This window comes from Penicillium diatomitis (genome assembly GCF_028827545.1).
Source record: "Penicillium diatomitis strain IBT 30728 chromosome Unknown utg000005l_segment0_segment0, whole genome shotgun sequence".
In the NCBI taxonomy this organism is placed as follows: Eukaryota; Fungi; Ascomycota; class Eurotiomycetes; order Eurotiales; family Aspergillaceae; genus Penicillium; species Penicillium diatomitis.
The window spans coordinates 1770617-1783485 of NW_026623177.1; the positions used below are offsets into that span (position 1 = coordinate 1770617).

The window sequence follows — 12869 nt, forward strand, 5'->3', positions numbered from 1 at the left end:
ACAAGAATGATCTCTTCGATTTCTTCGATTTCTCGATAGAGATTTCGTTTGCTCAAAACTCTCCACTTCAACACCTCACCTAACACAGAGGTCACTCAAAAGCTTGGGTAGAGGGCAACAGGATCGGGGGAGGCCCAAAACCTGCTGGATGTTGTATGCCACTGTCGATTAAAGTTGAAAATCAGGCTCAAGAAGGCTGCATATAATCATGACCGATTTCAAAAGTGCAACTCCCATCTCCGAAAAGACAAAAAGACCAGAAAAATCTAAAATCCCGAATCACCCGAATGAGCGCTTTCAGAATGCCAACTTCATAAATCATTAAGACATAAGACGACCTCGCCCTCCCCGATCGGCCTCTCAAAGCCGCGAATGAAGCTCTCCAGCGTCTCTTCCGTGACCAAGAATGCCGAATCGCCATCCTTCACCGCGAGCTGATTCCGGGCCCGCACGCGACGCCGCAACTCGTCCGGTTCCACGTCCAGGTAGACGAGCACCCAGCGCCCGCCTGATTCCTCGATCAGATCTTTCCACTCATCGCGAGTCTCTTGGAAGGCGAATGCGAAGTCGAGAATGGCGTCCCGGGATCCTTGTTGCACCAGCTGCGCGAGTTCACTGCGCAACGCTGTGGCGGCTTCTTCTTGATAGTCGTTGTATTTTTCTTTCGGAAAATCTACCCCGTAGAGACCGTGATGGCTGTAGATATAGGAGTCGATGGAGAGGCGTTGAAAGGATGGATGATTTGACTGAATCCACTTCGAAATAGATGATTTGCCCGACCCTGTTGCGGCGGTTTCGCAGACGTCAGACCCCTTTCCCGTACGAAGGGCAGCGCGCGCCGACGAATCGACCCATCGCGTGCGTTTGCATCAGCTAGTCACATACCTGCAATTCCGCAGGTCATCACCACTACCGGGCGCGGGTCACTTTCTGTCCGGCAGATGAGGGGACTGAGCGCATTAGGATCGCTGAAGCTGGCAGAGTCCTCTGCCATTTGGGACTGGATGAGATGGGAGAAAGACAGCCGGCAGCCTTGAGCTTGTCTCCAGAATGGCCAGATAACTCCTTCGGCGACTGATGGTGGTTAGGAGGAGGGGGTTATATTGCCTCAGCTGGTTGCATGGAGAGAATCGTACACCCACCCCGCATTTGCCCACCGGTTGATAAGTGACTCAAGTAATCTGGCAGACCAACCCTTCTCCCATGGACCCTCGAACGCCCAGATCTGGGCACTCTGGGTGCCTGAGGCAGAAGACGGTTGCTTACCTACTTGCTTTGGGTGGGCGGCGTGACTCCCGTAGTCCCGTAGTCCCGTAGTCCCGTGGATTCCGTCACTTCCCGGCGCAGACCATAAAAATGGCGCAGAATCGGTGGAGCCGCCGATGGCAAAAAAGAACGGAATTTTACAGGCTTACTTGGGAGCTGTGGCCACGTGCCCTTGGCTCAATGGGGTTAGCCCGGGTACTTGGCATTGCGCTTGGATCTATGTACCGCTCGATTGAGACGTTTGATCGCTGACAGGCTAGATTGTTATTCATATTCATTATGACATGGAGGTTCTCAAGAACCAGAACGGAGTCTGAGTATGTCGGGTGTAGGGTCTGATATTTCGCAGAACATCTGCATGTGTGGAACCATACCTTATTGCGGCATACAGTGGTTCGGCTTCAATGCCGGTCTGTTTGAAAGTTTCCAGGAACCCGGCGGAAGCTGAGTCGGAAATCGGCAGTCCTCCTCCAAAACCCATCCATATTCCATTGGAGTTTTCCCCCAGTTAGCATCCTCGTAGCGTCGCAGCGACCATGCCGCGCAAAGTCGCCCGATCGCTGACCCAACTGGTCTTTTTCCTGATTGTCTTCTTCCTGATCCTCTACGTAAACCGACCCTCAAGCTCGCCGCCGACCTTTGCCTGGACCAAAGTCCGGTATCGAACAACTGCACCCTCCTTACCCCCGGTGCGCGGAAAATGCCCGCATCTTGCCAAAAGCAAGAAGCCAGCCCTGATCGTATCCCACGTCGACGCCGACGGTGAGACATCCTGGCTCACCTCGCTTCAAGATCGCTATCACATCTGTCTGTACGATGTGGACGGACCCCGTGCCAACGAGAAACCATCCGAGACTCTACAGGTCCCTGCGAACCGCGGCCACGAGGCAATGGCCTACCTGACATTCCTGATCGACAACTACGAGAATATTCCCGCTGCAGGCGCTGTCTTCGTGCACGGTTCACGATGGGCGTGGCACAACGATGCGCCGGACTATGACAACAAGGCCCTGCTGGCGGCGTTGAACATTGAACGAGCGTTGGAGGCAGGGTCTGGGTATCATAATCTGCGCTGTGACTGGAGCACGAGTACCTGCCTTGCGTCTGCGCCGGCGCAGGGCTCGCTGGAGCTTCAGCTCCAGTCAATCACATCGCCCTGGAGTGCGCGAACTGCGTCTGACGTGGGCTTACCGCGGGCGTTGACGGCCATATTTGGAGGGGGCAGTCCGGGCATCAAGGAGGGGTCGTTGACTGGGAGGACAGAACTCGGACGGACGGAGAAGATACGTGCGCAGTGCTGTGCCCAGTTTGTGGTTTCGAGAGAGCGTATATGGCAGCATACGCGGGATGAGTACATCGCGCTTAGGCAATGGTTGCTAGATGGAAGCGGCGGCGCTGACGGTGGGAAGATGCGGTCGAGGAATGACCCGGCTGCGCCTTCGAATGACAAGGTCGCTGGACGTATACTGTCCTATATGTGGCATATCTTGTTCGCAAAGCCGGATGCGAACGGCATGGTGGACCTGGAAAGATTGAATCGTGACGCGTGCCCTGACGCCAAGGAGTGCTATTGCCGTTTGTATGGCCGGTGCGATCTGAGGTGTCCCGGGCCCGAGACATGTCTTGGTCAGTATAAGATACCGAAGAACTTTCAACTGCCTGACAATTGGGAAGCCACCCATGGATGATCCGATCAAAGGTGGCACTTTCATTACGAGAATCTGGCTTTTCTTACACGGGCCTGGTGCCTGGCGCATGATACCATCTGAAATCAACAGATTCATAATCTCGGACGATATGCATGATGCGGTAGATACAATTTTTAAAGGAATTCTTCAGACACATCTCCACCCTCAGAATCGTGCAAGGACACGCTCTTGGGCGTCCGCCACGGCCCAGTCGCTGCTGTGCTTCTTGCTGACAACCGACTTTGCCTGCTCGGCCGTGAATCCCCGAGCCTCTACCGCAGGGTTATAACCAAGACCGTTGATCTTACCCACAGCGTCTGAAGGCACAGCCTCTGCCGCCTTGCCATCAGCGCGCTTGTACACTGTCACCACAACGGCACCGCCAAGACCCAGGTTATGCTGCAGGGCAGCATCAGTACCCTTGACCAGGCGGTTGTTCGCCCATCCACGTAGGTGCCAGACTAGCTCTGCACATTGGGCAATGCCAGTCGCGCCAAGGGGATGACCCTTGGAGATCAACCCGCCGGACGGGTTGATGACCATCTTACCACCGTAAGTGATGTCCCCACGGCGAACCATCTCGTGAGCTTTGCCGGGCTCACACAGCTCCAACGCATCGATAGTGATCATCTCGTTCGCCGAGAAGCAATCGTGCAATTCGCAGACCTTGACATCTTTGATATTGATTCCAGCCTCGGCCGCAGCGGTGCGTGCGGCGTGGCGGCTCATACCGAAACCCATCAAGTCGATGGAACTCTTGCTATAGACCGAGTCGGAATCGGTTGCAAGACATTGGCCAGCGATGATAATGGCTTGAGACTTCAGATGTGGGCGGGCGTCGAGGAACTCTTGCGAGACAACGACAGCAGCAGCACCACCGTCGGACGTTGGGCAACATTGCAGTTTCGTCAGGGGCTCATGAATCATGGGCGCCTTCATGATCTGTTCCAAAGTATATTCATCCTGGAATTGCGAGTACGGGTTGCGTTTGGAGTGTTCATGGTTGATGCGGGCGATCTCGGCAAAGTCCTCGTTTGTGGCACCGTATCTGTAAGAAAGACAAGATCGGATCAGTATGCTACATCAAATACACGTGGCAGTGCAAACTTGGATTGAACGTACTTCTCCTTATATTCCCGACCGGCATTGCCAAACATCTGAGCAGCCCCGGGAGCGTTGGTGACACCGCGAGTCTCGGCCATCATGGTACCGAAGAGACCGGTAGGGTTGGCACGGTCGTTGTACATGGATTGCAAACTACCCGGGTTCATCTTTTCAAAGCCCACCACAAGAACACAGTCGGCTGCTCCATGCGAGACCATCGTGCGGGCCATGGCCAGTCCCGTGCTCCCTGTGGAACAGTTGTTGTTCACATTATAAATGGGAATATTGGTCAAGCCAAACTGGTAGAAGACGCGTTGACCGCAGGTGCTGTCACCATACACATAGCAGGCTACACCCTGATCCACATCATCGTAAGTGATCTTGGCGTCGAGCATCGCCTTGATGCCGGCCTCGTATCCAAGCTCATTGTAGTCGACCTTGCCGCGCGGTTTGATGAACTTGGTCATGCCCACGCCCAGGACGTAGGCGGGACTTGTCTGCTTCTTGACCATGATGGATATCTGGTGAGAAATGATAGAGAAGACTGAGAATGAAAAAGAGACTTGAAGGTCCGCGGCGTGGTAGTCGCAGAGTCAAACGTATATTGTCTGGGGAGTCTTTAAAGCCGCGTTGCTTCCGGAAGGGGGTCTAATTCATGCCACGAGTGGGGGGAAAAGGCTCAAGCAGATGTGGAGATTTTGCGGGGAGGACCGAGGTCCCGAGGAAGACAGTCCCGAGGGGGCTGAAACTCCCTATTCTTCATTCTTTCTCATGTTGCACAACAGCTAGCGCCGTGCATAAGGGTACGGTTATCCCTAAGATGGGGGAGTCGCACCTCTTACTGAAGATATAATTCTTGAAGGTTACTTGGCCGAACACTGGGTAGGAGTCAGCTTTGTACGTACCTACTCCCAGACCCTGGATAGGCGCAATAAAACACAGCGGTTGGTCATGCACGTGTCAGCGGCCGAGTCGCCGGCATGAATCATGTTGATCTCGGCGTGTTCAACCTCATGTACTCGAGGCCTGCTTCCTCACGGAAATGCATAAGCTACAGTTTTGTCTGACTTGGGACTCGAGCGATCGGCGTATACACTCCAAATGTTAGCCCGCATCCCATGTTTCCGGTTTTCGGGGGGTTCAGTATTTGCTGCTCTCTAAGTCGTACGTGAAGTCTTTCGATCGCGCGCAAATGCACTTAGATGAAGTACGGTAGCACATGCTCTATTAAGAATCAGTAGCGAAGGACTCAAAGAACGGCCTTGGAGTCCAGAAGGATCGATGATGAATCATCGATGTGGCTAACCCCCTCAAGCTAGCATCGCTGGTAATGCATCCATGCCAGCTTACTGGTGTACCGAGAGAACCACAGGATTTGAGGCTTCATTAAGTTCGCCAAGGAGATACAGTTCGTTTTGACGGGCACTGTGCTGTGTTCAGTGTCTAGTTTGTATTTTCTGCAGACTATCTAGTATTATGTTGTCAACTACCTGCTCCTACGTTAGGTAGAGGCTGCCTTTCAGATCTAAATGAAGCAGCTTGGGCCTGCGCCGTCGTACCTTCCAGAGAGGCATTCTTTGCTAATCCATGCCGGGCCGTTACTCTGGAAGGGTTTGTAGCTCGGCAGCCGTACATACTCGTGGTAATTGGCAGGCGGCTTACCCCGACTCCGAAGGTCGATCCTGCGCCGTGGTTTGCTATCCTGCTCGTTCGTCTCCGATTGCATGGTCGGAGGACTGTCCTCCCACTGCGTCGTCACAGAAAACACTCTAACTCTCGAAAGCTCTGGTGAAACAACTGGCTTCTGTACGGCCCATGGGCTTGCAAATCTTGTCTTGACCGGCAATCGCTGCTCAAGGTAGCGGGGCTAGAGCCAGTACTCTGCTGTGTGCTCCTCTTTTCGGCTAGAGATCATTTTGTCGTCGGTGCTGTTGGTGCTTTGCAAGCTGCAGCTTATTACCTGATGAACCGACTGATTCGACTTTTGTTTGGCTGGTCGTCGAGTACACATCCAAAACCGGTTACCGTTGCGGCATGCGACCGAGCGAAAGTGTATATTCCTCATGTACAATTCTCACGCGCTCTCTTTTGGGCATGAGCACGGGAGCAAGATGAGCGTCGCAGGAAGGAATAGGGTTGAAGGAAGCTAAAAAGTGGTGGCTCAGACGAGAGAAGCCCTGCCTTGCACCTTTTCCCTGCCCAAATCACCGATCGAACAGCAATACCCCCAAACCTGGCCCAGAGCGATCGATCCTGGACCAGCCATAGTAGGAATAGGGATAAGGTAGCAGTTGGACAGCGCTGTGTCGAGATTTGGTGGGGTCGCCCAGCCCAAATCCAGGACGACGTCACTGGGTTTGACCCTAAACCCGTTCGAGACTGTCTGTTAAGCTCGGTCCACATGCCATCGGGAGCTCCTCTTTTCCTCTCTCCCTCTCTCTCATCGACTCTGAACGAGTGGGTGATTGGGCGTCTTATAGCAAGGGAAATCAGGTTACTGGATATCGAATGGGTTCAAGTGAGAAAACACTTTGCGGGTGCTGCTTCTGCAGTTGAGTGGGTCACGGAGCAGATCGGACCACTTGATGCGCCGAGTCAGACGCTAACGATCGGCTTTCCAGCTTCTTTTCGATCATCAATGACCCTCCCTCTGCAAAGGAGACCATCTTCGTCGCCGTTCAATCGACCTCAATCAAACGAATCTCTTCTGTCTGGCACAGGAGCCTTGGGGCTGTCCTTCAACTCGATTTGTATATCCTTGAACATAGTGAACAATTGTCCTTGCGCATTGCTTTCTGCGACCATCAACGCGGGGCGAGTTCCGATCTATCTGCCGTAGCCGGCGCCCGATCTTCAAAGCCGAACGCCTTGTGGATCGATTGATCTGCCTCGCAAGAACTCGTCGCACTGTCGAATCGTCAGCCACGGATCCAATATCGCATTATCTCCATCACTTGGGCAATATCATCTCACAAGCACGAAGAGGAAGGAATTGTCAAAGCTGTGCAATCTTGACCGCCGGGTCAATAGATGGTGGATTGCGGGACGCCGAACAGTCTGCTCCGGATTGCTTCGCGAGAGAGGCCGGTTTGCGTTCTCACATATCCTTCGCTCTTCCGGAATCGTCTACTTGAACCTCTCGGCGAGGATTAGTCGTGCTGTTCCAGTATCTCTCGGCGCCGCGCCAAACATACGGCGACACACACGACCACAGAATCAAACGCCATCCCGCGACGTGAGTGGCCGGCACGCTCAGCGTACTGAAATTATACTGACGAGGAGCCGCCTCGTCCACTCATCTGATTTTTATATTACGTTTCATGGATCATATTTAAGGGATGACTGTTGGTAAACGAACTGAACATGCTCCTTTTCCCCCAACTCCCAACTCCGCTCCCCCGATCATACCAACCAGCAACGCCTGGATCATGGATGAATCAACTCGCAACAAGCTTTTCAAGAAATACAAAACTCAGGTTGCTTCGGCAGTTTCTACTGTCTGCGCAACCTTAGCGGTGGTATGTTGAGGTCTTAAGCTTTTGATGCATCCAGCGGCAACGTACTTCAAAGACTGATACTGACTTGCCGCTTCCCCACAGACTCCTCTTGAAAATGTCAAGACTCGCATGCAAACGTAAGCATCCGTCCTGATATTGAAAAGGCTTATTTTCCCCTCTGAACAAGCGAACTAATTGACGCTATAGACACAATTTCAAGAACATCTTTCAATGTGCCCGATACCTTTGGCGATCCGAAGGACCCCGTGGCTATGTGGCGGGTAGGTTTCGTTGGCCCATTTCTCATCTCAAACCCTTTCGCTCGAATGAAAGGGGTGTTGCCCAGATTGACATATATGTGCTCCGTGTCAATCGCAAGACTAATGCATGTTATGAGCCAGGTGCCCTCCCTCCGCTAGCTAGCGTGACCGCAGTACGGGTACTGAACTTCACGTCTTACAACTATGCTAAAGAGGGCATTGCCGATATCGTCAAGCGTGTCACCGGTACTTCTCCACTGGCTGAGATGGAGAAGTCATCTAGAGGTCCTACTTTGCTTGGAGTGATGACATACTCCCTTGCTGGTGGCTTTGCCGGACTGGTAGCAGCTCCTATCGCATGTAAGATCAGTTCCTATATAAGGGTCTTCTAGCTTTACTCTGATGATCCGCTGACATATATCGCAGGCCCCTTTGAGCTCGCCAAGAACGTGGTCCAGACATCTGTGCTGGTATCCAACCGAGCTCTGGCGTCACCGGGTGCGGCTCACGACCCATCTCTCAGACGAAAACCCCGCATCGGCACGATCGAGGCTGCCAAGCAGATCGTCCAGCGACACGGTTTCCGCGGTCTGTACACTGGCTTCCGCCTTCACGCTTTGCGTGATACGGTGGGCACAGCCATGTACTTCGGGATCTACGAGACCGTGAAGCAGGTGGCCGCGAAAGAGATGGGCTCTGACCAATCTCCCCTTGGCGCACCCGCTATTGCTGGCGCCATTTGTAGCACACTCCCATGGTTTGCTGTACGTATTTTTCACTTACTTTGCGCTCAATTCCCGGTCACCCCCCGTTCACCTCCCCGTCATCCCCCGCTCACTTCCCTCTCACTTCCCTCGTACTTCCCTCGCACTTCCCTCGTACTTCCCTCGCACTTCCCTCGCACTTCCCTCGCACTTCCCTCGCACTTCCCTCGCACTTCCCGCGCGATAGAGATTAACAGAGAACGCAAAGTGACGGAGGGCTAACATGATCAAATTGGACTACCTTACAGACGTACCCCCTCGACACCCGAAAGACTCGAGCCCAGAGTGTGCTGCTGGGAAAGACAAAGGAGATTGGCGAAGCCTCGGTAGCGGTCGCCAAGTCCAGCATGTACAAGGGCATCTCCATCATCCTGGTCCGAACAGGGGTCAACAACATGATCCTTCTTAGTCTCTTCGAGTATATCAAGGCTCAAATTGATGAGCTACCCAACTAAAGATCATGTTGGACGGCTCCTGGGGCGTCGGGTTGAGGGGTATTTAGTTAGCAACCCATGAAAATGGAGTGGCCAAATTTGGCCTTGCATAGTTAGGGCTCGGTGTCCAGCGTTTGGCGTTTTTTCCTGTTCAAGTAAATACCTCCCGGGCGAACTTGCAACGCTCATCAGCAAATATGAGAATGGGACGAGCCTCTTAGATGAGACCTTCTTTTTAGCAAGAACCTAGTATTCTGTTTGAGGTCTGTAGCTATCGCTGATGTGCTTAGGCGCCTACTGGCTAAGCAGTATTGTCGTATCTGCAGCATGATTGACTGAAATTAGATATATGTGTCTGGCTGCCTCAGGCTGTCAACACGTCATTCCTGTTGCCCAGCGGGGGCTGCCCGCAGCGTCTCCGAGTCAACAAAAGAGCACTCGCTTTTTGCTCGGGCAATCTTATCCAACCCCTCACCCTTTTCTCTTCGACCCCACCAACATTGAAAATGACATCGTGAGTTCTCTGCTAGAAAGACTTGTCCGAAATTCCCTGGCGATGAGCTGAGAATGACAACCCGCGGTCCAGTAATATCCTACAGCTCCCGTTTCGGCGGTCTCACTCCGTTTCGTTGGCCGATGCGATTACGCAGTATATTTCGTCTAAATATGACCAACGCCCTGATATGTTCACAGACGATCTGATGATCATAGATCGGCTACGAAGCGAAGCTATCCATGTTCAAGAGCCGCATATCAGTGGAATTAGCCGACTGGTGACCTATGCGGCCCAACTAAAATGGCTCGGGGGAAAATTTCCAATTGATGTACGACGATGTCCACGCCCAAGGTCTACACGAGAATTCGATTGATTGGTGCTGATGATCTCTTTGATACTAGGTGGGAGTGGACTTCTCATGGTATCCTTCGCTAGGGTTCAACACAGCGCAGCCAGGTATGTTTCCAGAAGATCCGAATCCTGCAACCCAACGGAGATGTACTGGCTGTTGTTGACGGTTTCAAGTGACCCAGAACAATCTGCGATTCGAACTGGCCAACATTCTCTTCAATCTCGCGGCTCTGTATTCTCAGCTTGCATTTGCGCTCAATCGAACCACCGCCGACGGCTTGAAGCAAGCCTGTAATTATCTTTGCCAAGCAGCTGGCGTCTTGGCTCACCTTCGAACCGATATCATTCCCGATCTTCGATCGTCGCCACCTGAAGACATGGATGAGATGACACTGCAAAGTCTGGAGCAGCTCCTACTTGCGCAGGGCCAGGAATGTTTCTGGCAAAAAGCCGTGAAGGACGGTCTCAAAGATGCGTCGATCGCCCGGTTGGCAGCCAAGGTCTCTGATTTTTACGCCGATGCTGGTGACTTTGCTGTCAAGTCAAATGCGATCAGCACAGAGTGGATTCATCACATGACTGCAAAGCACCATCATTTTGCCGCTGCAGCACAATATCGACAGTCGCTGGACTGTCTTGAGAAGCGCAAATACGGAGAAGAGGTAGCACGACTACGCGACAGTCTGAACTGTGTGAACGAGGGGCTGAAGGAGTCCCGATGGATCAGCAAGACTGTGCTCGGTGATCTCAATGGGCTCAAAAGTCGTGTTGCGGAGGATTTGAAGCGCGCGGAGAAAGACAACGATATCATCTATCTAAGTCCAGTCCCACCAAAATCCGAGCTCAGGAGCCTGGACCGGGCTAGCATGGTTGCACCCAAGGCACCGTCGCAGGTGACTGATGCCATTTCCATGCTAGGCGACAAGGGCCCTCTGGGCCAGCCTTTGTTCTCCAAATTGGTGCCCTACGCTGTGCATATTGCGGCCAGCATTTACTCGGACCGCCGAGACCGGCTTATTAATGAGTCGCTTATTGGGGAACTAGAGTCTATGACGGACAAGCTGAGAGAGTATGTCAAGCCCGATCTTTTGAACTTGCAAAGTACTGTTACTGAGTCTACACTAACACTTGTTCGCTAGTCTTCTTACCTCCTTGAACTTGCCCGGGTCATTGCAAGCTTTGGAGAAGCCCCTGGGTCTACCAGGAACAGTCATCTCTCACGCAGAGGAGATGCGCCAACAAGACGGTTTGAATCGCCTCAGACGCTCAGTGGAGGACACCGCGAAGGTTAAGAACAATGACCGACTGATATACAATGAAGGCGTTGAGCTACTAGCGGCTGAAAAGGCCGAGGATGATGCCGCCAGACGAAAGTATGGCACTGATCGTTGGGCTCGCGCGAAGTCTGAGGAAGCTGCGTCTAAACTCTACAACACCTCGAAAGAGATCAGTGGCTACTTCAGCTCTGCCCAAAATAGCGACGACCTTGTCGAGCGCAAGCTGCACGACTCCGAGGGTGTGCTCCGTGTTCTGACAGGAACGAATCGGGATCTTGAGTCCTATGTTCCAAGCAGTCGCACTGCATCGATTCCCCCCGAGGTCGAACGGGAGGCGTCTAAATTGAGAAGTTGCCTGAGCGACGTGAGTCGGATGGAGAATCGCCGCCGCAGGCGCATCCAGGCTCTCAAGGACAAGGCCCGTGCGGACGATATTCGTATGTCTTTCCCTACATCCATTTTAGATGATTAGATCCCTAGCAGCTTGCGAGCCTTCAATTTCTAACTATTTGTCGAACCGCAGATCCCGCTTTGTTGAAGGAGACCGCTCGTCTTGAACGGGAATTCCCCATGCAGGCCATCCAAGCCAGCCAATTCGAGGATTTGTTTGAAGATCACCTGCGTCTCTATGATACGGACCACGAGATGCTGGCACAGGAGAGGCAGGAGCAAGAGCAGATCTCCCGGCAGGTGCGCGAGGCTAACCAAGCCTTCAATCGTGCTCATACTGGGGACGCCTCTACCCGGGAGCGCGAGAGCGCTCTGCAGGAACTGGAGAATGGGTACTTGAAGTATAAGGAGATTATTTCTAACCTGGAGGTTGGTCGCAAATTCTACAATGATCTTGCCAAGATCGTGAGCAGATTTCGCGATGATGCAAAGGCCTTTGTGCATCAGCGTCGCATGGAGGCGAGTCAGTTGGAAGCGTACGTACCGTTTTTTCTCCACAGTCGTTACTTTTCCTTTGTACAGCATGCACGCGAAGGTCGCCGTGACCACTAACTCGGATTCCAACTATCGCAGGGACATTTCGAACGTAGCCGCCATGTCCTCCTTGCGTCTCACCCAACCCCATCTACATCAAGCATCTCCCCAGACAGGTGGCACTCATCACCAACCTTCTTCAGCCTCATACTCAGGATTATCCACAGGCCAACCAGAGCCTCATACTCAAGTGCACGCATCCTCACAGGCACCTTCCCAACATCAAATCCCCAGCCCATTGCCAGTGCAAATGCACGCATCGCGTTCCTCGGGAGCCACTGGCGCACCCATGACCGCGCCACAGCCCGTACGGGCCGCGGTCCCTCCGCCCAGTGTCCCGACCCCCGGCATGTGGTCGCCTGAAATGGGGATCCGGTTCGACTCGGCTGGTGTTCCTCCAGGTGCGAATAGTGGACCCTCTGCGATGCCAGGGAGAGGGCAGCCTGGGACGTGGGATCCCAGCCAAGGGCTGAGATTCTCATGAGCGAGTCACGGACGGTATTCCAAGGTCAAGTTCTAAAGTGGAGTGAAGTTGTTGATACACACACCCTGGGGGTTTCTTGGCCCCTGGTAGGGTTTCAATGGACATAAAAAAACAGCCATGATTGTACATTGTTGTTGGGAGATGTGTTTTAGCATAGCGATACTGATGCAATCATGAGTCAATCTGCATCCCTGACGTGTTGTCGACGCTTGTAGAGTCTGGTATTTATCGATTCCACGACTTCATTTCACGATTCCGCACTAG

At 53.0% G+C, this 12869-nt stretch overlaps 5 protein-coding genes across 5 annotated transcripts; 3 read left to right on the forward strand and 2 right to left on the reverse strand.

Moving 5' to 3' along the window:
* Nucleotides 1-311: 311 nt before the first annotated feature.
* On the reverse strand, nucleotides 312-994 carry N7539_005229 (P-loop nucleotide/nucleoside kinase family protein; the record flags this gene model as incomplete). Its single annotated transcript, XM_056934831.1, has 2 exons — nucleotides 312-781; nucleotides 886-994. The coding sequence occupies 2 exons, from the start codon at nucleotides 992-994 to the stop codon at nucleotides 312-314; spliced, it is 579 nt and encodes a 192-aa protein (XP_056790025.1).
* Nucleotides 995-1802: 808 nt separating this feature from the next.
* N7539_005230 (DUF3431 domain-containing protein) lies at nucleotides 1803-2954 on the forward strand (the record flags this gene model as incomplete). The annotated part of the gene is made up of 1 exon (XM_056934832.1): nucleotides 1803-2954. The coding sequence occupies one exon, from the start codon at nucleotides 1803-1805 to the stop codon at nucleotides 2952-2954; it is 1152 nt and encodes a 383-aa protein (XP_056790026.1).
* A 165-nt stretch (nucleotides 2955-3119) lies between these two features.
* On the reverse strand, nucleotides 3120-4570 carry N7539_005231 (putative sterol carrier protein; the record flags this gene model as incomplete). The annotated part of the gene is made up of 2 exons (XM_056934833.1): nucleotides 3120-4002; nucleotides 4077-4570. 2 exons carry the CDS (start codon nucleotides 4568-4570, stop codon nucleotides 3120-3122), a joined length of 1377 nt encoding a protein of 458 aa, XP_056790027.1.
* A 2916-nt stretch (nucleotides 4571-7486) lies between these two features.
* On the forward strand, nucleotides 7487-9034 carry N7539_005232 (putative mitochondrial carrier protein; the record flags this gene model as incomplete). Its single annotated transcript, XM_056934834.1, has 6 exons — nucleotides 7487-7576; nucleotides 7658-7692; nucleotides 7763-7836; nucleotides 7957-8175; nucleotides 8242-8579; nucleotides 8828-9034. 6 exons carry the CDS (start codon nucleotides 7487-7489, stop codon nucleotides 9032-9034), a joined length of 963 nt encoding a protein of 320 aa, XP_056790028.1.
* Nucleotides 9035-9519: 485 nt separating this feature from the next.
* Nucleotides 9520-12605, forward strand: N7539_005233 (putative pH signal transduction protein PalA; the record flags this gene model as incomplete). Its single annotated transcript, XM_056934835.1, has 7 exons — nucleotides 9520-9527; nucleotides 9600-9837; nucleotides 9911-9965; nucleotides 10035-10929; nucleotides 11000-11574; nucleotides 11661-12063; nucleotides 12110-12605. 7 exons carry the CDS (start codon nucleotides 9520-9522, stop codon nucleotides 12603-12605), a joined length of 2670 nt encoding a protein of 889 aa, XP_056790029.1.
* Nucleotides 12606-12869: the final 264 nt, after the last annotated feature.